Source organism: Choloepus didactylus, chromosome 6 (genome assembly GCF_015220235.1).
Source record: "Choloepus didactylus isolate mChoDid1 chromosome 6, mChoDid1.pri, whole genome shotgun sequence".
In the NCBI taxonomy this organism is placed as follows: domain Eukaryota; kingdom Metazoa; phylum Chordata; class Mammalia; order Pilosa; family Megalonychidae; genus Choloepus; species Choloepus didactylus.
Genome location: NC_051312.1, coordinates 93,365,449 through 93,392,527, shown reverse-complemented (window position 1 = coordinate 93,392,527; position 27,079 = coordinate 93,365,449). Strand labels below are relative to the sequence as shown.

The window sequence follows — 27,079 nt, the reverse complement described above, 5'->3', positions numbered from 1 at the left end:
CATATTTGCTGTATACTAAAACTTTGCTATCTAGAAATCCTCAAGAAATAAGTCATTGGGAAGAGCCAAATTCCTCTAATAACTGAGGCTTTAACATTTATGCTTTGGATTTAGGCTCTAATTTTATTTAAATTTCAGTGGAAGTGTTTCTAAAATGTGTGTTATACTTCCCTGTCTTCCTAAATTGATTCAGCAGAAAAATTTGCCCTTTTTGATGTTTCATGGTCCTTGCTGTATCAGGTATTGTCCTCTTATATATGTTAGTACCTTCCTAGTGTGGAGTATTATTTGCCTTTGTGTCAAATGACCCCAGACTCCTGAGCCTTTGAGTTCCTGTGACTATTTTTTATGTATTTTCTTTTTCTCTTCGTGTTCTCACTTCTTGTTGCCAATGTTATACCTGTGGCTAGCAGTTCCTCTCTCGCTTCTTGCTGATTCTGATAAAATAATGATACTTATTTAGATTGTATGTGTAAGAAAAATATAGTCCATGAGTCTCTTATGAATGAAGTATAGGGGCTTTAGTACATAAATTTTGTGGTTTTGGATATTCAGAAGCCTTTAAAAATATCTGGTTCTAGAATGTGTATCAAAATATTTAGATATTTGATGATGGAATCTGAAAAATTGGGTGAAAGGGTTTATTTTTATTTTTGACCCCTACTCCTGCCTTCATATCACTGATTAGGAGCCTCTTGGCTGTGGAATGGTGAAAGGATATGACACTGGTAACTGATTTGAGGCAGCTACTGAGGGTACTCCACCCCTCCCTGCAGTTTTACTTTCCTTTTTGTCTTTCTACTTCCCTACCCATTTTTTCTTTGGATTTTGTTCTCACTACTTTGTTATTCTATCTTTGTATTCTCTCATTTATACCTTTTGGTAATGTTGTGGACTTTGATAAGCCTTGCTAGTACATTAAGATGTAAAAACTGGTGACCCCTTTTGAACATTTTAGCGATAGTTGAATTTTAAAAAAAATTTCCCACAAATTGTGTAATTAAAAAAAAAATCACATGCAATTCTTTTCATAAGGTTTACAGTGCTGTTTCTTATGGCATTTGACCAATTCTAACTTTCGCAATTATGTTTAGCTGTTAAATTTTCTCCCCTCTCTTTACCTCCCCTTCCCCACCCTTGTTTCCTTTGGACTTTTCACTTCCTTTCTTTGTTTACAGCACTTGTGCTCATAGTTGCCTGCATTTTATGTGGAATAAATGATTCATGTCCATAATCCTTGGCTCCTAGGAGATAAAAATTTGATGTAGTAATGTTACCGATTATGTTTCATTGGTTCTCTGTAATGTACTCTGTGTAGCACCTTTAGGCACATTGTTCTCAGATAAAGCACATATTTGAATAATTTCTGAAACTCTTCATTTATACCTTGATTATTTAATCAGTCCACATTGTAAAGCAGGGTGTTGACTGGATACTTTGTACTGTAGCCAGAGTCTTCAAATTCAGTGTTTTTAGGAAGGAAGGGGCAAATTTGGGAGGTTCTAGTTGGTAATGCACAGAGGCATTTTACTTTCTACCAATGAGAGGTAGAACTTGGCAGAATATATATGTATAAACAAATTTATTATATTGATTTCAAGGTGAAAATTCGCATTAAACACAAACTTTTCTGCTATTGCAATATTCATTCACTTTTAACTACCTCTACCTCCCACCCTGCAAGATATACACTGAATGTAACTTTTTGCCTACATCTGTGGTTAAAATTAAAGAAGCATAACCTTGAAGTTGCTGTGTTATTTCATTCGTACTAGCAGCAGCCTTTTGTGGTTCACTAATGAAAATAGTCTGAGACTTTTGAGCCCAAGAGCTGCTCTTGGGCGCCTCAGTAATGGATGGATTTGCTGCTCAGAATCTTCCTTCAGCCCAAGTCTATGTTCCATCAATGTAATGACAGAGACTTTCTAAAAATCATTTTGCTCCCCGTGACTTCCTAAAAATCATTTTGCTCTCTTTTTACTTCTTCATTCCATAGTTGTTGACCACTAGCTGAGGACCAGGAACCATGTCTATATGTGTGTATATGTGCTTTTGTGTATGTGTTTATGTGTATCTTTTTAAAAAAATTTTTTAACACCATGAGCACAATAGAGAAGTAGGAAGAGAAAATAGCACCAGAGAGAGAACCTGAAGACCTGGATTCCAATCCTGGCTCGTCGTTGACTAGCTATGCAACTTTTGGCAAGTCACGAAATCTTTCTGGGCGTTCCTTATCTTCCTGATCTAAAATTCTGTGTGCTGCTGTATATAGTAAACACTAAACTGATATCTCAGTAGTCATATTTTGGGTGTTAGGGAGGGGTCTGATGCGTCATTTCCTTAGTGCCCTTTTAACAACTATAATACAGTAAGGTGAATGTTTTTTAAATTGTTTCATATGCAAATGTACTAAAAAGAGTGTTTTTTCTTTTTTTTCCAGGACAGTGGCTTTGTGCATATTCATACCCCGATAATCACATCCAATGACTGTGAGGGGGCTGGAGAACTCTTTCAAGTTGAAGTAAGTTATGCTTCCTATCTTGAAAACATATTGCTGTTTGATATTTTCTATGTGAGGCTTTGTTTTAAGTTAATAAGAGTTGTGTTAATGGGAGACCATGACCAGCACCTGAAATTTTGTCGTTGGTAAACCTAAAAGAACAGAAAATCCAAGTCACTGTGATTCTCTGTCTTACCAGCCATATTACTTAAACTGTGACCAAAAGGAGTGGATGTTTTACTTAGTATTCCATTTGCTTTTCTTACCATGTCACTGTACATTGGTGAGCTAGAAAAATGTGAAGAGATTAATGAAGATTCTAAGATTCCTTCTGTGTAATTTGCTGCCAAGTAATATTTTTGAATGTAAGCGATATGTTTAAAATTAAATAAAAATACAAGAGTATACATATGAATATTGTTTACTTCTCCAAAGTCTTTTAAAAATAATACATTTTTCATAAGAAATGACTTATGCTCTGTATACGTCATGAAGGCTCTTAATTTTTTTGTTAGTCAGTCATTTTTTGATACCCTGATATGTGACAGACATCATCAGCCTGCACTTCATGCAGATAATTTTAAAAGGTTAACACTTTTTGTACTTGTAGACAGTTGAAAACCTTTCATTAACTAGTTTGAATGGCTCTTTGAAATCATTGGCCAAAAGGATAATGATGGTCAGAGAAAAATGGCTGTTGATGAGTGGTGCTTATTGTGTTTCTTTGATTTATTTACGGATCGCTAAATCGAAGTTCTTGTTTATATATTTGGTTAAATCTATCAAATGACAAGACCTGTATGTAACTACTTTGTTCAGTTCATTACTTTATGATTGAAGCTTTCTCTTTATATTGTTGACAAGGTATTCGTTGGGAAAAGTTGTCTGGCTATGCTGAAGTCATTATTCAAAATAATAAGTGCTATGTTTCTTCATATATGACTTGAAGAAAGCTTGATATAATTTGCCTTCTGCAAAAAGCAGAATAAAAATGGCTTGTTGAATTTTTAAAGTGGGAGTGTTAGTGTATGTATATTTGCCTTCAAAGAAGATAGCAAAGGAGTAAAAAAATGTATAAATTCCCCAAAGCATTCTCCTCTAGGTGTTTTTCTCTTTGCACCTTAATAGTCTTCTGAATATTGAAGTAAAGAATTACTCACCTGAAATGTATTTTATAATCCTTTAATTTAACCCATTGAATATTAAAAAGTAAATAACAGGGAAGGAAAGATAGGATTTAAAGGAGTTTTTACAAATAAAAAGAGAGTTATTAAAGAAACCCAAAATTAAACAAGTAGAAAAAAAATGGTAACAAATTTAAATAGCTCCAATAATGATAAATAGCAGACAACTGCTTTGTTAGCAGGGAAGTCCCATAAATGGGTCTGAGTAGTAAAATGTGTGTATTGTACCTCTAAACAAACCCAAGGCAAGTTACCAGGTACATATGAATAAATAAGAAGAGGAAAAAATATATTTCTGAAGCTAAACAAATGAGAAGTGTTCTGTGTTCATAGTATTTCAGGGTCAGGGAGAGGAATTTTTTACAGTGAGATTAGACTTGCCTATTCAGAGAATGCCAGACAAAGATGCTCTCAAATCCATTGATCCTAGGCTCCTGCAGTCAGGATTGAGATCAAATTTCAGCAAACTGTTGCTTTTGTACTATGACTCCATGTCTTTGTTGTTTCAAAAGTTCCAGCTAGTTAGACTTGTCTTCTGCCTCTACCAACTTTTTGTCCTCTGAAAGCAGTGCACCTGCTTATTCCCACCTCAGACACCTGAATTCATTGTGTTAATTTTCTCCTTGCTACTTATAGGGGTTGAATCTTGGCACCCCACTTTTAGGTGGATGTGGACTTTCATATTCTTGCTTCTCTTAATGGCTCTCTTTTTTGTTCTGACAGCAATAAAATGTGAATAAGTATTTAAAGATAAGGATGTGTAGTACACACGCAGGTTTGAGGGCAGCAGTTAGGGCCACCTTGAAAAGCACAGTAGGAACATGGATTTCTAAACACTGTATTGAGAAGTGAATGCATGCCTCATCATTTGACTTTTCTTTTCCCTCCATTTCCTGCTGGAAGACTGGTAAGTTTTGGAGACTACTAAGTACATAGTAGAAAGTTACATTCACGGCATTCATTTGTTATTCAGCAAACATTTGGTATCATCTGTGTTCAAAATGCTGAGCTAAGTGTTATGAGGTGTATAAAGATATAATTGAGGTTCTGGCCTATAAAGTTAATGAGTTAAGGATTGATGAAGGAAGGAGCATAATTTTCATTCCCTCTCGATGTTACTTGTCCATAATATTCCTTGTTTGTATGCTTTTTCCTTCTTATCTTAAGGCCCTAGCTGAGTTCCCAAAACTGTGTTGGGTCTTTAAGATTCTGGGGCAACTGTTTTGGGTGTGAGTAGATAGAAGAGTAGGGTTAAGAATTAGAGATTGTGGGAAAAACTATAAGTTGATGAGGAATAAGGTGAAACTCCTTTATACATTTCAGGTTACAGTATTGCTAGTTATAAGTGATGTGGATTCTAGAGGAAAATTAAGTTGGCTGAGGATTGAGTTCATCAGAAAAGTCTTCATAAAGAATATGTGACTTAACTACACCTTAGAGAGGGTATTCAGGTAAGGGGAACAATGTAAGCAGCTTATCAAGGAATTAAAAAATCAGTGTGGTGTTCTCATTGGACTCTGAGCTGACAGATTAGAAGGTTCATAGTGGAGAATCATGGAAATTCAAGTTGAATACTTAAAGGAATGAGGAGATAGAGCAGATTTTTTTAAATCAGTTTTATTGAGATATATTCACATATACAATCATCTATGGTGTTCACAGTACCATCATTCATCACCCCAATTTATTTTTTGAACATTTTCCTTGTACCAGAAAAAGTAAAAATAAGAATTAAAAAAAAAAAAAGAAGTAAAAAAGAACACTTAAATCATCCCTCCCCATCCCACCCTATTTTTCATTTAGTTTTTGTCCCCATTTTTCTACTCATTCGTCCATACACTGGATAAAGGGAATGCGATCCTCAGGGTTTTCACAATCACACTGTCACCCCCTGTAAGCTACATTGCTTTATAATCGTCTTCAAGAGTCAAGGCTGGTGGGTTGCAGTTTGATAGTTTTGGGTACTTACTTCTAGCTATTCCAATGCATTAAAACCTAAAAAGGGTTATCTGTATACTGCATGAGAATGCCCGCCAGAGTGACCTCTCAACTCCATTTGGAATCTGTCAGCCACTGAAACTTTATTTTGTTTCATTTCACATCCCCTTTTGGTCAAGAAGACGTTCTCAATCCCACGATGTCAGGTCCAGATTCATCGTTGTGAGTCATATCCGGTGTTGCCAGGGAGATTTACACCCCTGGGAATCAGATCCCACGTAGGGGGAAGGGCAGTGAGTTCACCTGCCAAGTTGGCTTAGCTAGAGAGAGGGCCACATCTGAGCAAAAAGAGGTACTCAGGGGGAGACTCTTAGGCACAATTATAAGCAAGTTTAGCCTCTCCTTTGCAGTAACGAGCTTCATAAGGGCAAGTCCCGAGATAGAGGGCTTGGCACACCAAACCACCAGTCCTTGATATTTGTGAGAACATCAGCAGCAATCCAGGTGTGGAAGCCCAACACCTCCGCATTTTCCCCCAGCTCCTCAGGGGAGCCCTGCATATATATTTTTATTCTCTGCCCAAATTACTTTGGGATGTGATGCTACGTCACACTAACCTATGCAGACTTACCAGGTCTCACTTCCTATTCGAAGTTCCATGTAAGTATGGTATTTGAGCAAACTGTATGAGTTAAATTGTTTAGGAAATACAGACCCTGCACCAACTAAACATCTCTTCCTTTGGTCTCACATGGAATTTGAAGTTTTAAAACACAGTCAGTATCGTCCTTTGCCCTTTGGCCCAGTTTGCCCTAGTCCTAACCACATCTGTTTCATTCATGCCTATAATTGAAGTCTGAACTCTTTTTCAGCTTTTTTTAACAGTTGCATGTACTAATACTGACATTCATATCTGCCGAGTTCTAGCTCTGAGTTTCAGGTGTCATACAGATACTCAAAGTTCCGGGGATTGATCAGGTTATACACAAAAGGATCAGCATCTCGGAATCTGGAGATAGCCTTTACAATTCAGGAATAGATGTGACTGCTATAAGAGCTTACAATCTAGGGACTGTTACAATAAGCATTCCCCTGATAAGCTGTGCTCTAAGATTCAATTCTGAGTTTACGCATTGTAGTTAGTCCATATTGGTGAGACATTATAGTGTTTGCCTTTGTTTCTGGCATAGTTCACTCAAAATGCTGTCTACAGGATCCATTCACCTCCTTCAGTTCTTCTCACAGTTGCTCAGTATTCCGTTGAATGCGCACACAACAGTTCACCATTTTGTTTCTCAGTCAATGTACCCTTAGGCCACCTCTACCCATTGCAGATCATGCATGCTGTCTCCATAAACACCAGTGTGCAAATGTCCATTCACGTCCCTGCTCTCAGATCCTCCAAGTATATGTCCCCAATGAGGTTGTAGGACCTTGTGGCACCCACATACTTAGCTTCTTGTGGAACCACCCAACTGTCCTCCAGAAAGGCTACACCTTTCGAGCAGATTTTTTTAAAACAACTTTATTGAGATATTTTTCACGTATCATAAAATTTCCTCTTTTAAAGTACACAGTTCAATAATTTTTAGTATATTTGCAGTATAATGCAGCTATCACCACAATCTAATTTTAGAGCATTTTGATCACCACAATTATACCCTGTAATTGGGGTATAATACGCATTAGCAATCACTCCTCTTTCTCACACCCAGCTCTGGTCAATCACGAATCTACTCTCTATAGATTTGGTTCTTCTGGAACATTTCATATAAATGGAATTATACAATATATGGTCTTTTATGTCTGACTTCTATCAGTTCACATCGTGTTTTTGAGGTTCATCCATGTTGTAGCATGTATCAATACTTTATTCCTTTTTTAATGCTGAATAGTATTCCGTTCTGTGGGTATACCACATTTTGTTTATTCATTCGTCAGTTGATGGACATTTGGGTTGTTTCCACATTTTGGCTATTTTGAATAATGCTACTGTGAACATTTGCGTACAAGTTTTTATGTGGATGGACATGTTTTCATTTCTCTCGGGTGGCATTTATGAGTCATATGCTAACTATGTTCAACATTTTGAGAACCTGCCTAACCATTTTCCAATGTAGCTGTACCATTTTACGTCACCACCAACAGTTTATGAGGGTTCCAGATTCTCCACATCCTTGCCAACGCTCATTATTTCCCATCCTGTTTGATTATAGCCATCATAGTATGAGTGAAGTGATATCTTGTGGTTCCAATTTGCATTTCACTAATAATGATGTTGAGCATCTTTTCATGAGACATATCTATATTCAAGTTTAGCCCATTTTTTTTTAATTCTGGTAAAACACAACATAAAATTTACCTTATTTAACAATTTTAAAGTGTATAATTCAGTGACATTAAGTAACATTCAAGATGTTCAGAACTTCTCCATCACCCTTAACAGAAACCTTGTGTCCATTAAACAGTCATCCCCCAATTTCCCATTCCCAATCCCCCTCCCCACCCCCAGTCTCTGGCAGCCACTAATCTGTCTATATCTATGCATTTGCCTCTTCCTGAACATTTCGTATAAATGGAATCATACACTGTGTAGCCTTTTGTGTCTGGCTTCTTTCACCAAGCATAATGTTTTCAAGATTCATCCATATTGAAGCATGTATCAGCACTTCATTCCTTTTTATAGCCTAACAGTATTCCATTGTGTGGATGCACATTTTGTTTATCCATTCATATGCTGATGGATATTTGGGTTCCTACCCTTTGGTGTTTTCAATTATGTGTGTATACTGAGTAGTGGAATTGCTGGATCATATGATTATTCTATATTTAACTTACAGGAACTGCCAAAGTGTTTTCCATAGGGGCTACATTTTTTTACATTCCCACCAGGAACATAAGGGTTCTCATTTCTGAACAACCTCACCAACCTTTGGTATCATTTGTTTTTTTTATTAAAATTATAGTCATCCTAGTGCATGTGAACTGGTCTCTCATTGTGGTTTTGTGTTACATTTCCCTGTGACTAATAACATTGAGCATTCTTTCATATTCTTGTTGGCCATTTGTATATCTTTTTTGGAGAGCTGTCTTAAATAGATTTAATTTTTTAGAGCAGTTACAGGTTTACATAAAAATTACATAGAAAATGTAGAGTTCCCAAATACTACCAGTCCCCCTTCACCAATTTTCCCTATGCAGATATCTTTATATATTTGTTACAATTGATGAACCAGTATTGATACATTATTATTAATGAAAATCCATAGTTTACATTAGGGTTAACGCTTTATGTTATATAAGTCTATAGGTTTTGATAAATACATAACATCTTGTATCCATCCTTACAGTATCATACAGAATAGTTTCACTGCCCTAAAATTGCCTTGAATTCTTCCTTTTCATTCTTCCCTCTGTGCCCCTGAACCCCTAGCAACCACGGATCTTTTTACTCTCTCTATAGTTTTGCCTTCTCCAGAATGTCATATAGTTGGAATCAGATGGAATGTAGCCTTTTCAGAATGAGTTTCACTTAGCAATATGCATTTCAGATTCCTCCATGTCTTTTTGTGGCTTGATAGCTCATTTCTTTTTGCTGTACCTGTTTGTTTATCCATCCACCTGTTGAAGGATGTAATTGTTTCTTCCACATTTTGGCAGTTATAAATAAAGCTGCTATAAACATTTGAGTGCAGGGATTTTGTGTAGACATCAGTTTTCACTTCTTATGGGTAAATACCTAAGAATGATATGCTGGATCATATAGTACGCCTTTGTTTAGTTTTGTAAACAAACTCAAAGTCTTCCAAAGTGGATGTACCATTTCATATTCCCACTAGCAGTGACTGGAAGTTCTTGTTGCTCCATATCCTTGTTAGCATTTGGTGTTATCATTGTTTTAGATTTTAGCCATTCTAATAGATGTGTGTTGTCTTGTTTTAGATTGCAGTTCTCTAGTAACATAGGATGTTGAGCATCTTTTCATATGCTTATTTGCTGTCTATCTTCTTTGTTGTGGTATCTGTTAATTTCTTTTGCCCATTTCATAATTGGGTTGTTTTCTTAGTGTTGAGTTTTACCAGTTCTTTGTGTATTTTGGATACAAGTACTTTATCAGATAGGTGCAAATATTTTTTCCTAGTCTGTAGCTTATTTTTTTAATCTCTTAATCTTTGTCCATTTTCAGATTGGGTTGTCTTTTTGTTGAATTATCGAAGTATTTTATGTATTCTGGATACTAGACCCTTATCAAATATATGATTTATGAAAATTCTCTCCCATTTTCAGGGTTTTCTTTTTACTCTCCTGATAGTGCCCTTAGATGCACAAAATTTTAATTTTGATGAAGTCTAAAGTATCTGTTTTTTCTTTTGTTGTGGTTTTGGTGTCATATCTAAAACACCATTGCCAAATTCAAGGTCATGAAGATTTACCCTTATGTTCTAAGAGTTGTATGCCTTTAGGTTTTATATTTAGGTCATTGATCCATTTTGAGTTAATTTTGTAGATGGTATGAAGTAGGGGTCCAATCTAATTCTTTTGCATGTGGATATCCAGTTTTCTGATACCACTTGTTGAAGAGATATTCTTTCCCTCTGAATGGACTTATCATCCTTGTCAAAAGTCAGTTGAACCACAAATGTAAGGGTCTATTTCTGGATCCTCAACTCTAATCTGTTAGTCTCTATATCTATCTTTATGCCAGTACCACATTGTCTTTGGTTACTGTAGCTTTGTAGTAAGTTTTAAAATGGGCAAGAGTCTGTTCTTCCTTTGTTCTTTCTCAAGATTGTTTTGGCTATACTGGGACCCTTGCAATTACATATGAAATTTAGAATCAGTTTGTCAATGTGTGCAAAGAAGTCAGCTGCGATTCTAATAGGGATTGCATTGAAGCTGTAGATCAGTTTGGGGGAATATTGCCATTTTAATAATATAAAGCCTTTGGATCCATGAACATGGAATGTTTTTCCATGTATTTGGATCTTTGATTTCTTTCAGCATTGTTTTATGGTTTACAGAGTATATGTTTTACACTTCTTTTGTTAAATTTATTCCTAAATATTTTCTTTAAAATGCTATTGTAAATGAAACTGTTTTGCAAGTGTATAGAAATACAATTGACTTTTGTATATTGGTCTTGTATCCTGCAACATTGCTGAACTCGTTTATTAGTTCTAATAGTTTTTTAATGGATTCCTTAGTATTTTTTATACACAAAGATGATGCCATCTACAAATAGATATAGTTTATTTCTTCCTTTTGAATTTATGTGCTTGCTATTTCTTTTTCTTATCTAATTTCCCTGGCTAGAATGTTTAGTAAAATATTCAATAAAAAGGGTGAGAGCAGACATACTTGTCTCTTTTCTGATCTTAGGGGTAAAGCTTTCAGTCATTCACCATTAGGTATGATCTTAGCTGTGGGTTTTTCATAGGTGCACTTTATCAGGCGGAAGAAGTTCCCTTCTATAACTGGTATGTTGAGTGTTTTATCATGAAAGAGTGTTGGATTTTGTCAAATGGTTGCTTTTACTGCATCTGTTGAGATGATCATATGGTTTTTGTTTTTGATTTCTTGATATGGTATATTCCATTGATTAATTTTCAGATTTAAACCAACTCTTTCAGTTTGCTAAAGCTGCTGGAATGCAATAGACCAGAAATGGGTTGGCTTTACAATGGGGATTTATTAACTTACAATTTACAGTTCTTAGGCTGTGAAAATGTCCCAGTTAAGGCATCAACAAGAGGATACCTTCTTGGAGGAAAGGCTGCTGGCATCCAGGGTTCCTCTGTCACAGAGAATGCACATGGCAACGTCTGCTGGTCCTTCTCTGCTGGACTCAGCTTCTGGTTTCCGTGGCTTTCTCCAAAATGTCTCTGGGCTTCTGTCTCTAAGTGTCTCTTGGCTCTCTCAATTTCATCACACAGAGGCCTCCAGCAAGGGGATTAAGACTCACTTTGAATGGGCGGGGTCACATCTCCATGGAAACAGCCTAATCAAAAGGTCCCACCCACAATAGGTCTGCCCCCACAAGATTGGACCAAAAGAACGTAGGCTTTTCTGAGGTACGTAACAGATCCAAGCCAGCACAGTCATGATGTATAATTCTTTATAAATGTTGCTGGGTTTGGTTTGCTAGTATTTTTGCATCCATATTCATAAAAGATATTGTTGATAGTTTTCTTTCTTGTGATATCTTTATCTGCTTTTGGTATCAGGGTAATATTGGCCCTATACAGTTATGCCTTCCACATCATGACTTTCCCCATCGCAGGTTGGCATAAGAAATTAAATGGGTATTTTTGGTAGTTTTGCAGAAGCTGCAGATGATGCACAGGCTGCAGTTACACCAACAACTGTAAACATTTGCATAAACCATGAGGTCAGACTCTCTCTCACAGAAAGTGCAACATTCTTTTGGGTACAGGATTGTTACAAAAAAGGGTAAATTCTGGCATCATACAAGAAAAGGCTAAGTCCTTATATGATCCACTAAAGGAAAATGAAGGTGAAGGGTCTACCCCTGTTGATTTTCATACCAACAAAGGCTGTTTTGAAAAATTTAGAAAAAGGTTAAACCTACGCAATATAGTAATAGGAGAGGCAGCATCTGCGGATCAAGAGCCAGTTGGGGAACTTCCTGAAACCCTGAAGAAACTGATTGAAGAGAAAGGCTACAAACTGGAACAGATATTCAATGCTAATGAAACTGCCCTATATTGGGGAAAAATGCCTCAGAGGACATACATCAGCCAAGAAGAGAAGCAAGCCCTGGGTTTTAAAGCCACAAGGGATAGCGTAACCCATCTCTTTTGTGCCAGTGTTCTAGGGCTCATAACGTAGACATCCTTGATATATAAAGCTGCTAACCCTCAAGCTTTGAATGCAAAGGACAAGTACCAAGCTGTCTATCTTAAGTAAGAAAACATGGACAACCAAAGCACTTTTCCTTGACTGGTTCCATCCGTGTTGGAGGTTCGGCTTCTGAAAATACCTGAACAATGTCTCCTGCTACCCAGAGCCCCAAGAATTCCACATTGAAGGTGTTGAAGTAATCTACATGCCGCCTAACACAGTGTCTCTCATTCAGCCTCTTGATCAGGGGGTCATATGGACATTTAAGGCACACTACCTGTGCTACTCAATGGAGGGAATCATACAGACTGTCGAAGAAAACCCAGACAAAGACTTCTTCTCTGGTAAGAAGGAAGCCCCCAAAAATTTTACATGAATTTTCCGGATCATGGAGGTGCCATGCCCCAACCCCCGCCATGTGGATGATGATCATCAAGATGGTGGTGTAAGATGTGCTGGTGATTGTTAACCCTTAGAAACAGCAAAATAAGAAAGCAGAATCAACTCCCTCAAAACTATGGAAGACTATTGAGACTAGAGAAAAACTCAGTAAATGCTGAATAGGAAACAAAACCACCTATACATGATAGGAGAGCAGTGGGACAATTTACTGATCCTGCTCCCTCCCCCTTGCTTGGATCCTTGTGGCAATTTGAGCAATTCACAGCAGTGGCTCAGTGGTCCAGGTGCATTCAGGTATGGGTCCCTGAGGCCTGAGCCACCCATGACAGCAGTTTGGTGGCCCACACATATTCCTAGTACGGATCCCTGGAGCCTGATTACTGGTACTCCTAAATGAAGATAGTGGGTGTCCTTGTACATGGACTGCAGCTGTCTCTGTGGAACACAGTCTAAGAGCATGGGTCTGGGCCCCCTAAACTAGAAGTTTCTGGAGGCAGAAAAGCTGCACAGAGAAAGGGAGCTGAGCTACAGAACCATCGTGTGGACACATGATGGAGTGGCAAGGCATACCAGAGTACAGGAGTGGAGCTGAGCTGAATGTAGTTTCCAAAACAAATAACACAACCCAGAGCTCCAGGAGGAGCTGGGGAAAGGAACTCCTTTCTTGGAGAAGAAACGGTTGCACATACTGCACATTCCTGAAAGTTGCTGTGCACACCCAGGGCAAGGCTCAGGCTCATAGAGACCTGAGAAGAACCAAATTGTTAACCATGGGCTGTTCAGAAGGTTCAGTATAAACTGGGCTAAGCATTGAAGTAAAGCCTTAACACAGACAGTCTACATTCAGACCACAGGTATGAGGAAGATTCTGACTTCCACTGTTAGCACTTCAAAATAATCAAATGCCCAAATTTCAAAAAAAGATCACAAGACATACAAGGAAACAGGAAGAGATGACTAATTCAAAGAAACAAAATAGGCAAAAAAGGAAACACTGGTATTAGAACAACTAATCAAGAATGTTAATTTGACTCTCCTAAGTAAGTTCAGTGAGCTAAAGGAAAACATGGCATAGAACTAAATGAAATCAAGAAGATGGTGCATGAACAAAGGAGAAGTTAGAAGTTTTTTTAAGGAACAAAACAGAACTTTTGGGGATGAAAAAAATAAATAACAGAGTTTGAAAATACAGTAGAGGCCTTCAACAGCAGAAAGAAAGTATCAGCAAACTAGAAGATAGGGCAATAGAAATCAGTCTGAAGAGGAGATAGGAAAAAAGAAAGGAAAAGATGTGGGCAGAGCCTAAGAGACCTGTGGGACAAGACGACATGAAGCATACCAACATGTGCAGTATGAAAGTCCCAGAAGAAAAGGAAAGGAGAAGAAAGAATATTTGAATAAATAATGGCCAATAAGTCTTAAGAAACCCAACAAACTCCAAAAAGGATAAATCCAAATAGACCTACCTGATACAAGACATATCATAATCAAAATGCTAAATGTCAAAGGTAAAGAATCCTGAAGCAACAAGAGAGAAGCAGCTCATCATGTGTAAGGGATCCTCATAAGATTAGCTGAACATTTCTCATCAGAAACTATGGAGGCAAGGAAGCAGTGGGATAACATACTTAAAGTACTGGAAGAGAAAAATTGCCAGACAAGAATTCTGTATCCAGAAACAGTTCTACAAAAATGGGGAAGATTAGGACATTTCCAGATAAACAAAAGCTGAGGGAGTTTGTCACCATGAAATTTATCCTACAAGAAATGCTAAAGGGAGTTCTTCAGGTTGAAAGGAAAGAACAGTCGACAGTAGCTCGAAGCCTTGTGAAGAAATAAAGACCTCTGCTAACAGTAACCCCAAGGGTAAATAAAATGCCAATATTATTGTATTTTCAGTGTGTAACTCTTATTGTTTCTTACAAGATTTAGAACACAATTGAATAATAAATAATTGTTTCTATATTATGGGCACACAAAAACAAAGGGGAAAGGGATGAATGTAGGAGTAGAGACTTTGTATGCTGTTGAAGGTGATACATCATTTCAAACCAGTTTGTTACAGTTCTAGGATGTCAAATACAAACCCCATGATAACCACAAAGAAAGTAATTTAAATATATACAGACATAAAAATAAAAAGGAAGTTGTATTAGTTTTCCTGTTGCTTAAACAAATACCATGGGTTGGTTTAAAAGCAAGAATTTATTGGCTTACAGTTTCAGAGGTGTGCTGGTTTGGATATATTTTGTCCCCCAGAAAAGCCATATTCTTTAATGTAATCTTGTGGGGGAAGACTGATTAGTCTGTTGATTAGGGTGGAAATGTTTGATTAAATTATTTCAATGGAGATGTGGACCCTGCCCATTTAGGGTGGGTCTTAATTAAATCACTGGAGTCCTATAAAAGAGCTCACAGACAGAAGGAGCAGTAGAGCAGCTGAGAGTGACATTTTGAAGAGGAGTTAAGAGCTGACACTGATGCTGACATTTGGAGATGCTAGCCCAGAGTTTGCTCTGGAGAATCTAAGAGCGGACTTCCAGACGGTTAGATGCACAGGAGCTGAAGAAGCTGAGAGAGACAAGCCCAGAGATATTTTGGAGAAAGCCATTTTGAAACCAGAACCCAGGAGCAAAGGATCAGCAGACGCTAGCCACGTGCCTTCCCAGCTGACAGAGGTGTTCCAGGAGCCATTGGCCGTTCTTCAGTGAAGGTATCTCTTGTTGATACCTTAGTTCAGACATTCTTATGACTAGAACTCTAAATTTGTAGCCAAGTAAACTCCCTTTAAAAAAGCCAATCCATTTCTGGTGTTTTGCATAATAGAGCATTAGCAAACTGGAACAAGGGGCTTGTTTCTTCCCAGTGTTGGTGATCTCCTGGTTGGTTGATGATCTTGGGGTTCCTTGACTTTTCTGTCACATGGCAGTGCACATAACAGTGTCTTCACTGTTCTCTTCAGGATTCCATTGATTTCCAGCTTCTTGCTGCTTCCTGTGGCATCTATTTCTGTGTCCAATATCCTGTGCTTATAAGGAGTTCAAAGATCCTATTTACAAATGGGTTCATACTTACAGTGCCAGAGGTTAGGACCTGAACATGCCTTTTGTGGGGCACACATGATTCTATCCCCAATAGGGATCAATCTGTTTCACTATAAAAGATCAACTATCCACAAAAGAAGGCTGCAATGGAGGAAATGAGGGATAAAAAAGGCATAAGATTGTACAAGAAACAACAGACAAAATGTCTGAAGTAATTCCTGGCTTTTCAGTAATTAGTCTGAATGTAAATGGATTAAACTGTCCAATCAAAAGACAGAGATTGGCAGAACAGATTTTTAAAAACTCATGATCCAACTGCATGTTGTTTAGAAGAAACTCACTTTAGACTCAAAGGCACAAATAGGTTGAAAGTGAAAGGATAGAAAAAAATAATCCTTGCAAACAGTAATCAAAAGAGAGATGGGGTGGTGTATTAGTCAGTGTTCTCCAGAGAAACAGAACTGACAGGAAATATATGTGATTCATTAAAGGAATTGTCTCACGCAGCTGTGGGATTTAGCAAGTCCAAATTCTGTAGGGCAAGCCACAAGCTGGGAACCCTGATGAAGGTTTCGATGAATTCCCCAGGAGAATCTGGCTGGCTGAAGTAGAGAGAAATATCTTTCTGAATGCTGAAATCATCAGTTTTCTCTTTAAGGCCTTCTCATTGGTGAAGGCAATCTCCTTTGATGATTGTAGATGTAATCAGCCATAGATGCAGTCAACTGATGATTTAAATCCACAAAATAACTTCACAGTAACAGTCAGGCAAGTGCTTGCTTGACCAAACAGCTGGACACTGTATCCTAGCCAAGTTCACACATGAACTTAACCATCACAGGCCACCACCCTTTGTCAGCTTGGCACCCATACACATCTTTTTATATCATGCTTAATCTCTAAATAAAAATGGTAACAGTCATATTTTCACCTAACATGTAAGTCAGCTGTCCTTTGTGCAACTGAAAACACAATAACTCTTTCCCCACAAGAGGGTACAAGTCCTTGGGTAATACTCTTAAACTTGATGTTATGTAACTTAAATACTATGACATAAAGTTAATACAACTTTTGTTACATGGTAAGGGGATAAGATAGAAAGAAAACAAAGATGTGCTTTATGTACATAAACAAACATATTTGCAACAAAACAAGAAATGTTCATAACCATTAAAGTCCTCATTTCTGTAACTGATCACATTATCATAGCTCATATTTATAACTAGTCTTCCTTTACCCATTCCATATTCTCTTTATCCTGACTAAGCACTTCAGCTGATCATGGTTCTTTGCCTGGTGGGGGTAACTCAAACCTTCATTCCTAAAGTTTCTGGGCCATTAGTGGTCTTGCCTGGATTGGGTTGTTGCAGTTTTCCATTGTGTTTAATCACAGAGCATGGTAGACCCTTAAGGTTATCTCCTGTATTCCAGGCAAACTCTTCTTTACCTCCATTGTGTAGAATCAGTCCTATTTCCTTTTGATAATCAGAGTCAGTCACCCCAGCCAGTATTAATTCCCTTCTTTGCCTGTTGTTTCAGAGGTGTGAGGAGCTCGAAGTGGCCAGATGGCAGTCTTAACTTCCAGTTCAATGGAATCATTGTTGTGTCTCCTGATGGGAACATTCCTCCTCTTGGAATTAAAACCTGTAGACTAGCAGAGGTTAAGGTTGTGAGGACAGGGAGTAAACATTTTTCCAGTGGATCACTAAGGGTAATAGTGAGTGATGCCACTCCCATTTCCACCCCTAGATTCCTGGACCAGTGAATCCTGACTATGGGAGAAACAGCACCACAGAGTGAATGCTGATTTAGAGCATATACAGCATCCTGGAGAACATTGGCCCAGCCCTTCAAGATATTATCACCCAGTTAGCACTGTAATTCAGTCTTCTGAATGACATTCTGCTGTTTTGTCAATCCACCTGCTTCAGAATGATGTGGAACATGGTAAAATCAGTGAATCCCGTAAGGGCATGCCCAATTCACCACTTCATTTGCATTGAGGTGGATTCTTTGATCAGAAGCAATGGTGTGTGGAATACTGTGATGGTGGATAAATCATTCTATAACCCATGGATGGTAGTTTTGGCAGAAACATTGCATATAGAGAAGGCAAATTCATCTCCAAAGTATGTGTCTTTTCCAATTAGAACAAAATGCTGTCCCTTCCATGATGCTCACCTCAGGGAATGGTGCAATGCCAGGGACTGAGTGGCCTCTGTTGCCGGCAGATAGGGCTCTCAGTAGTGGCTCTAACTAGGTCAGCCTTGGTGAGTGGAAGCCCATAACCTCCATTCCACCCCCGGCCATCGGACAGTAAGCCCATTGGAGTAGCTGGGGAAAGAGGCCAACCAGGATCCACAGAGTGGGTCATTCGTTACTAGATTATAAAATTCTCCTCTGCTGCAGTCCCCTTCTGGTGAGCATTCACATGAGGCACAAATATCTTCATGGTTTTTTGCCCATTTGGAAAGGTCTTTCCACATACTTCTCTCCTAGACCCCTTTGTCTCCAATTTTCTGATCATGTTCCTTCCAAGTCCCTGACCATCCAGCCAAAACATTGGCCACAGCCCATGAATCAGTTTACAAGCTCATCTCTGGCGATTTCTCCTTCTAAACAAAATGAACAACCAGGTGCACTGCTCAAAGTTCTGCCCACTGGAAAAATTTCCCTTCACTGTCCTTCAGGGGTGTCCTGGAAAGGTACAATTGGATGAGAAAAAAAGGCATCAGAAATGGAAAGGAAGAAGTAAACTATCTCTGCTTGCAGATGACATAATTCTTTACACAGAAAATTCCAATAAATCTACAAGAAAACTACCTGAAGTAATAAATTCAACATAGTCTCAGGGTACAAGATTAACAAGTAAAAATCATTTGTGTTTCTATACTCCATCAAAGAATATTCCAAAATGGAAATTCAAAAACTATCCCATTCCCTATAGCTCCTAAAATAATAAATTTAGCCAAGGAGGTAAAAGACATTTACATTGAAAACTATACAACACTGCTGAAAGAAATAAAAGAAGACTTAACTAAATGGCAAGACATCCTGTGTTCATGCATAGGAAGGCTTAATATTATTAATTTGTCAATACTACCCAAAGTGATCTACAGATTCATTGCAACACTTGTCAGAATCCCAGCAGCCTGTATTGCAGAAATGGAGAAGCCAGTTTTCAAATACATATGGAATCACAAGGGGCCCTGAATAGCTAAATTAATATGGTAAAGGAAGAATAAAGTAGGATTTTTCACACTTTTTAATTTCAAAACTTACTACAAAGTCATAGTAATCAAAACAGTTTGTTTCTGGCACAAAGATAGACATAGATCAGTGGAATAGAATTGAGAGTTCAGAAATAAACCCTTACATTGATAGCCAAAATGATTTTTGACAGGTGTGCTAAGTACATTAATTGGAGAAAGAATGGTCTCTTCAACAAATGTTACTGGGGAAACTGGATATCCACCAGCAAAAGGATGAAGGTGGACCCCTACCTCACACTTTATACAGAAATTAGCTCTAAATGGATCAAGGAACTAAATATGAGCTAAAACCATAAAACTCCTAGAAGAAAACAAGGGGGAAATCTCCATAATCTTGGATTTGTTAGTGGTTTCTTAGGTATGACACCAAAAGTGTGAGCAACAAAAGAAAAAAATAGATAAAATAGACTTCACCAAAATTAAAAACTTTTGTAACATCAAGGTAAGAAGACATCCTGCAATATGGAAAGAAATAATTGCTAGCCATATATCTTATATGGGTTTAATGTTAATATGTAAAGAACCGCTTTGACTCAGTAACAAAAAGAGAAATAACCCAGTTAAAACATAGGCAAAGGACCATAAAACAACTGGAGAACAGGCAGAAAGCTACCAAGGAGTAATTCTGGAGTCTGGGTGTTCCCGGTTTGCTAGAGCTGCCTTTATGCAGAATACCAGAAATGGATCAACTTTTATAAAGCAGATTTATTAGGTTACAAATTTACAGCTCTAAGGCCATAGAAGTATCCAAACTAAAGCATCAACAACAGGTTACCTTCACTGAAGAATGGCCAGTGGCATCCGAAACACTTGTTAGTTCGTAAGGCACGTGATTGGCATCTGCTGGTCCTTTACTCTCAGGTTGCGTTTCAGAATGGCTTTCTCCAAACCATGTGGAAGGCCAATCAGTGCACCGATCTTCTTTGTGCACTGGGAACTGCCAGCCCTGTGGTTGAGGGGCATGCCCTGCTCTGTTTGAGAGGGAGTCTGCTCCAGGACACAGTTCCTGGGACCGCGGGTGGAGTATTCTGGGGGCTGCAGAGCTGCGTATCTCACCTTCTAGCTCAGATGCCCCACAGTCCCTGTCTGCCCTGTGTCCGTGAGTCCCTGAGATTGGGAGAGGCATCCTGACACTTCTGTGCGGCACCCTTGCCTCTGGGCTCTGCACACAGTGGGCTTCCATGGAGGAGGAGTGGACATCATCACAAGCCTGCTGAAGGCCGAATTCCCTCAAGGAAGCTCACACGGTGTGGAAGCTCTCCACACTGAAAGTGTGGAACTGTAACCCATAACATTCTTTGAAATTTGCTTTCCAACTACTTGTTAAGTTTTACTTGGAAAGTTACCACTTTTATGTAGTATGTTATATTCCACAATTAAAAAATGATAAAAATAAATGATCGGTGGTACTGTGAACAATTTATTGTACACTGTGGATAACTGTATGGTATGTGAATATATCTTAATAAAACTGGATCAAAAATAAAAAAATACATGATAGGACTTTTTTGGATAATATTTGGATATTATCACAATGATGCAATTTATAACAGTGTGCCTTATGATGGCTTATCCTTAAACATCACAGCCAGAAATAATGGGTAAGCAAGTCTTTAAGTTACAAGTTTCAGTAACTTGCTCTCTTTCATGCATCACCTGTAAGAAAATATCTTCTGAGTAATTGTTGGTTGGATTAAATTTTTACATTGGGAAGAAGTATAGGAAATAAGGGTGGTAAGTTGAGCTTTCAAAGAAGGAAATTTAATAGTTTTAGGGACAATTGATACAGTTTTTTTTTAAGCATTTATTGAATATGTACTGTATTTAGTGGTGATCAAGTCCCTTGTGGGGGATAAAAGAAACAAAATAGTCCCTATATAAAGGAGCTTATATTACAGTTAAGAAAATGGGTATACACAAAATTGAATAACATTGTAAAGCATTAATCATATGATTAAGAGATGAAAGATTGGTAGAGCATTAATTTCTCAGGGAGGAAGGCAGGTGCATTCCAGAGGGAAAGTACAGCATAAGCAACCACTCACGGTGATACTGACTAAGGCAGAATTGGAGAAACAAGACCAGTTGGGTCTGAAAAGTATTGTTAATATATTTTTCTGGTTTTGAGTGTTTTTACTTGGGAATGATAAGAAAGAAGGCTGGAAAGGTAATGTAAGTTAGGGCAGAGTAGAAGAGTCATTGTGGAACCAGTGAAAAAACTTCATTTGAAAGCAGCAAGAAGAATGAGTTAGAAGGAGAGACAGGCGAGAATAGGAAGTAGTTGGCCATTGGCATAAAATCTAGATATGAAGTGATATAACTTTTTATCTGTGGTAGAAATAGAAAAGAGGGAACAAAAGAAGAGTTATTTCAGGACTTAAAATGAAAATAAGGTTTCCCATGAAAGCCTGATGATAAGAAAGGGCTAACAGGAATTTTAAAAATAAGAATATTCCAAATTTGCCTTTACTTCTTGAATGTTCCCATCGTCTCCTCCTCCCAAGATTTTCAGTTTTCTTTTTCTTCAAAGGGTTCATTTAGTTGCTGGGTCCAAGTGGTTTGGGGATTTGACTCTGGAGGGTAGATTTCCCTTTTCAAGGAAGAAACTGGAAAATGGGATGCAAGAATAGTTCATCGGCTGGGACCATGTCATATCCATCTTTATAATAGTCCCAATCTTACAAGTAAGAAGTCAAAACTAATGTATTCTTGAATGATAATGAAGAAAATATTTGGTGCATTTTCCCTCTTCTAGTAACATTTGAGAACAAATTTGACTTTTGTTGATTTTTTATTGTGTTTTTCTCCTGGGGAGTAAAAGCAGCATTGTTTAGTCACTTTCTGCTTTTCCCCAGCCTTGATGTCTGATATTAGATACTTCCAGTCCCCTTTTCTTGGTTCTTGCCATGTCCTTTTTCTTTCTCAGACTACTCAGCAGGAAAGCAGACTGTTTACAAACAGTCTGAGCTAGTAATTTCCTTCCCTCCTGATCAAACAGTTGCTAAAACGAAAACTTTCTCAGGGCTGAGTGGGTGTTCTAGTTAGTGGGTGTTCTGGAATGTAAATGGAACTTTAAGAAAGATTATTTTCATACTAGAACTTCAAGATACAAACATATTTGTAGCATATCGGGAAGTATGGAAACATAAATTGGACTTATTGGAAAATACTTGAACAGCAAAAGATGTCTCTGTCTCTTTCTACGTACATGCATATATATATATATATATATATATATATATATATATATATACACACATACATATATACATGAATGCAGTTTATTGAGTCTCATATTTCCCTTTGGCTTTAATTTTTATATGTGAGTTGAGTCTAATGGCATCCCAGGGCAATTCCTATAGCAGTGATAGTAGCCCTATTTGAGACACAACTTGACAGGGAACATAAAACTACCAAGCCACAAATCTTTGGGGACTGTGTGACAGATTTAGTTCCTGTGTTTTGTTTTGTATGTTTAGAATTCCATACTTTTCAGAGACTAACATATCTTCTCCTTCCTCCCTCCCTCCCTTCCTTCCTTCCCTCCTTCCTTCCATTTTTAAGCATTTTGAATCCTACATTTTTATTTCTACTGTACAGAAAAAAATAGGGAGGTAAACATAGTATAGTAGAAAAATGATTGTACTCGAAACTAAGATACCTGGATTCTTCTGATCTTTCCAAAAGTTAGTTGTTTAGGCCATTAGACTTAACATTTAACATTTAAGATTTTTGAGCATTAGGAACTTCACATTTTACAAAAGAGAAGTTGTGCTTAGGTCTCATCTAACTGAAAGGTTCTTAGACTCATTACATCTGTACCGTGAAAGGCATAGCTCTATATAAGCCCTTAATTGGATAAAGAGGAAAATCAGGATATTCTTTCGATATGTGGAGCTTACGGTTGATGAATACTCTCCCCTCCCTTAATGATCTTTAAAGGAAATTGCATATTATAAATGGCACAATGGCCTGCAATTTTGATGTTAGATTTTTTAGGTTTCTATGCCACGTTTCATATTTATCCGTTTGTTCTCATTTTTTCCTTTCTGGGATTATGAGTAAATAGAATGGGTGGGAAAGAAGACGGAAACAGTAAAAGGAGATAAATTAGGATGTGGGTGCTTTGCTAATCATAGAGATTAGTTTATTCCCTTTGTGGAGGTCAAAGAAATTTTCCATTGTTGATCATATTCCTTTCTAATATTCAGTTAACTGCTGCTTACTCTCGCCTTGTTACCTATTTTACATGGAGGCAGAATCAGACTTGGGTGGGTTTTTTTTTTTTTTTTTAATCTTCATTTTATTGAGATATATTCATATACCACGCAGTCATACAAAACAAATCGTACTTTCGATTGTTCACAGTACCATTACATAGTTGTACATTCATCACCCAAATCAATCCCTGACACCTTCATTAGCACACACACAAGAATAACAAGAATAATAATTAGAGTGAAAAAGAGCAATTGAAGTAAAAAGAACACTGGGTACCTTTGTCTGTTTGTTTCCTTCCCCTATTTTTCTACTCATCCATCCATAAACTAGACGAAGTGGAGTGTGGTCCTTATGGCTTTCCCAATCCCCTTGTCACCCCTTATAAGCTACATTTTTATACAACTGTCTTCGAGATTCATGGGTTCTGGGTTGTAGTTTGATAGTTTCAGGTATCCACCACCAGCTACCCCAATTCTTTAGAACCTAAAAAGGGTTGTCTAAAGTGTGCGTAAGAGTGCCCACCAGAGTGACCTCTCGGCTCCTTTTGGATTCTCTCTGCCACTGAAGCTTATTTCATTTCCTTTCACATCCCCCTTTTGGTCAAGAAGATGTTCTCCGTCCCACGATGCCAGGTGTACATTCCTCCCCGGGAGTCATATTCCACGTTGCCAGGGAGATTCACTCCCCTGGGTGTCTGATCCCACGTAGGGGGGAGGGCAGTGATTTCACCTTTCAAGTTGGCTTAGCTAGAGAGACAGGGCCACATCTGAGCAACAAAGAGGCATTCGGGAGGAGGCTCTTAGGCACAACCATAGGGAAGCCTAGCCTCTCCTTTGCAGCAACCGTCTTCCCAAGGGTAAAACCTGTGGTAGAGGGCCCAACCCATCAAACCACCAGTCCCCTATGTCTGTGGTCATGTTAGCAACCATCGAGGTGGGGTAGGCCAACACCCCTGCATTCTCCACAGGCTCCTCCAGCGGGCACTACATATTTTTTTAAATTTTATTCCCTAGAGATTGTGAAATTACTCTGCTGTATTTGTTCATTGTGAGCAGATAACTGTAGGGCAATTGAAAATATTTATTTAATATTTTCTTGGAAATCACCTAGGAAACAAGGCAGATTTTAGACCCCTGTGATTTAAAAAAAAATCTCACTGTGGTACACACATTTTAAAAAATCTTGTTATTTCTTTTTCTCCTTTTTCCTGGTTCTATTATCTGTCTATCAATGACAGAATATCATAGCAAATATTTTACTGTTGTATATGATGGAAAAAGGCTGAATTAAATTGTGTTATACTAGTAAACGTTAAATGGTAAGGGAAAGTTTAGTTGAATAATAGAATAATAGAATGGGAGAGACCTTAAAATCATCCAGTGTGTTGATCTTCAAATATTTTAGCTCAGAATTCTTTTTCCAAACAAGATCTTATGCTAAAATCCAATATAAAATAACTAAAAGCAATAACCATGTATCTGGCAGCTCAAATCTGAATTATTTGCTTAATAATTGTCTTCGTTTCCTAGCTGCTAAAACAAATACCATACAATGGGTTAGCTTAACAATGGTAATTTATTGGCTCACGGTTTCAGAGGCTAGAAGGCTTTTATGATGGTTGGGTTCATGTGTCAACTTGGCCAGGTGATAGTGTCCAGGTGTCTGGTCAAGCAAGCACTGCCCTAACCATTACTACAAGGACATTTGTAGCTGGTTAATAAACCAGAAGGCTGGTTTATTAATCTGTCTAGTGACTGTGGCTGTGACTGATTATATCAACGAAGGGCATGTCATCTGCAATGAGAGATTGCAATCAGCTGGAGTTAATCCAATCAGTTGAAGACTTTTAAGGAAGAGAGGGAGAGGACCTTCACTTCTTTGGCTAGCCATTGAAGCGTTTCCTGAGGAGTTCATTGAACACCTTCATCAGAGTTGCCAGTTTGCTGCCTGAGAAGTTCATCAGATACCTTCACTGGAGTTGCCAGTTTGCCATCTGCCCTGCAGAATTTGGACTCATGCATACCCACAGTTGCATGAGACACTTTTATAAAATTTTATGTTTATAGATATTTCTTGTTGATTCTGGTTCCCTAGAGAACCCTAACTAATACGGCTTGCATTTTTCCGGAGTCTATGTCTTCTGGCTGGCTGACAATCTTTGGGATTCCTTAGTTTATCGAGTACATGGCAGTGCACCTATTGGCATCTTCTTCTTTCTCTTCCAGGTTCTATTCATTTGCAACTTCTGACTCCTCCCCATGGCTTTGCTTATAAGGACTTCAGACATATTGGATTAAGGCCCACCCTCGTTCAGTTTGGGCACTCCTTAACTAATGATATCTTCAAAAGTCCTATTTACAAATGGGTTCACTCCCAGAGGACCAGGGTTTGTGGCCTGAACCTGCCTTTTATGGGGGGCGTGATTCAATCCCCAACGTAATTATACATTGATCACCTGTATGAATGTCTAGAATAACATTAGAAAGTGAAGAAATTGCAGGAAAAGTTACAGTTATGTATGACTTTGTATGCTTTGCAGGACATCCTTGACTGCTTCCTGATAAATGTCCCCATAGATTTCCAAGTATTTTCTGCAGAACTTGATTATCATCATTGAGAAGTGCTCATCTTTAATCTCTCCTTAGGTGATTTTATCCAGTTGTAAGACTTCATGTCCCATTTACATACTGATGACTCCCAAACCTTTTTCTCCAGCCCAAGCCTCCCTTCTTGAGGTCCAGATTTGTAGAAGCAAATATAGAGCTCACAAGGTCTGTGTTATTCGTTGTTCTCTCTCCATGGTCTAGCACAGTGTCAGGATGAATAAATGAGGTATATACACAAATAGTAATGGAAGTACATAGTAGCGCCATCTTTTCTAGCTTTGTCTCACAGTTGGGGGTGGGGGTGGGGTAACTATTAGTAGTAAGAAAGGCTTCATGGATAAATGATTGTTGACCAGAACTCTCAAGGACAAATAGGAATCAGCCATGTGAATAGAATAGAGAGCTTCCTGGTAGAGGGAGCAATGTACTATTGGCATGGTGAGAGCATTTTGCAGTTAAGTATGCCTAGAGTGTAGAATGTAAGTGTGAATTAGTGTGAAAAGGATTTAGAAAGATAAATACCAGAAAATGAAGTTCCTTGTAGCCATGACTAGAAAGGCTATGGGGAACCATCAAAGGATTTTTGTACTATTTTCAGAGTAATCAAAATTGCAATTTTATAATGATTTCTGACAGGAGGCTAACGTTTGATTGGAAGTTGACAAGACTGGAGACTGTGAGACTTCTGTCTATAATTTCTTCTACTTGGACATCTTTTCTATATTAAGGCTTTGTTTAGATCTTGATTGGGTTAAGAAACTCACTTTGTTCCTCTTTGAGGAGACAAATTGTTTTGGTACCGCAGTTCTCTAGATTCTTTTTTGCTAAAAAATTGTGGAGGATCTCAAAAATGCTTTTGTTTGTGTGAGTTATATCTATTAGTATTTACTATAATAGAAAATAAAACAGAAAAAAATTAAATATTTATTGCTTCATTTAAAAATAACTATAATAAACTCATTACATGTTTAACATTTTTTATATGAAAAATAAATATATTTTCAAAAAAACTAGTGAGAAGAGTGGTATTGTTTTGTATGTTTGTACATTT

The 27,079-nt window shown here is 37.9% G+C and overlaps 1 protein-coding gene across 3 annotated transcripts in view; it reads left to right on the top strand.

The window, feature by feature from the left end:
* The window catches only part of NARS2 (asparaginyl-tRNA synthetase 2, mitochondrial), a 218,106-nt gene that overhangs the window by 55,168 nt on the left and 135,859 nt on the right, over positions 1–27,079 (top strand). For all 3 annotated transcript variants that reach the window (XM_037840846.1, XM_037840844.1, XM_037840845.1), the window contains one exon: positions 2,441–2,521. In XM_037840846.1, coding sequence (XP_037696774.1) covers positions 2,441–2,521 — 81 coding nt within the window. The remainder of the gene's footprint in view (positions 1–2,440; positions 2,522–27,079) is intronic.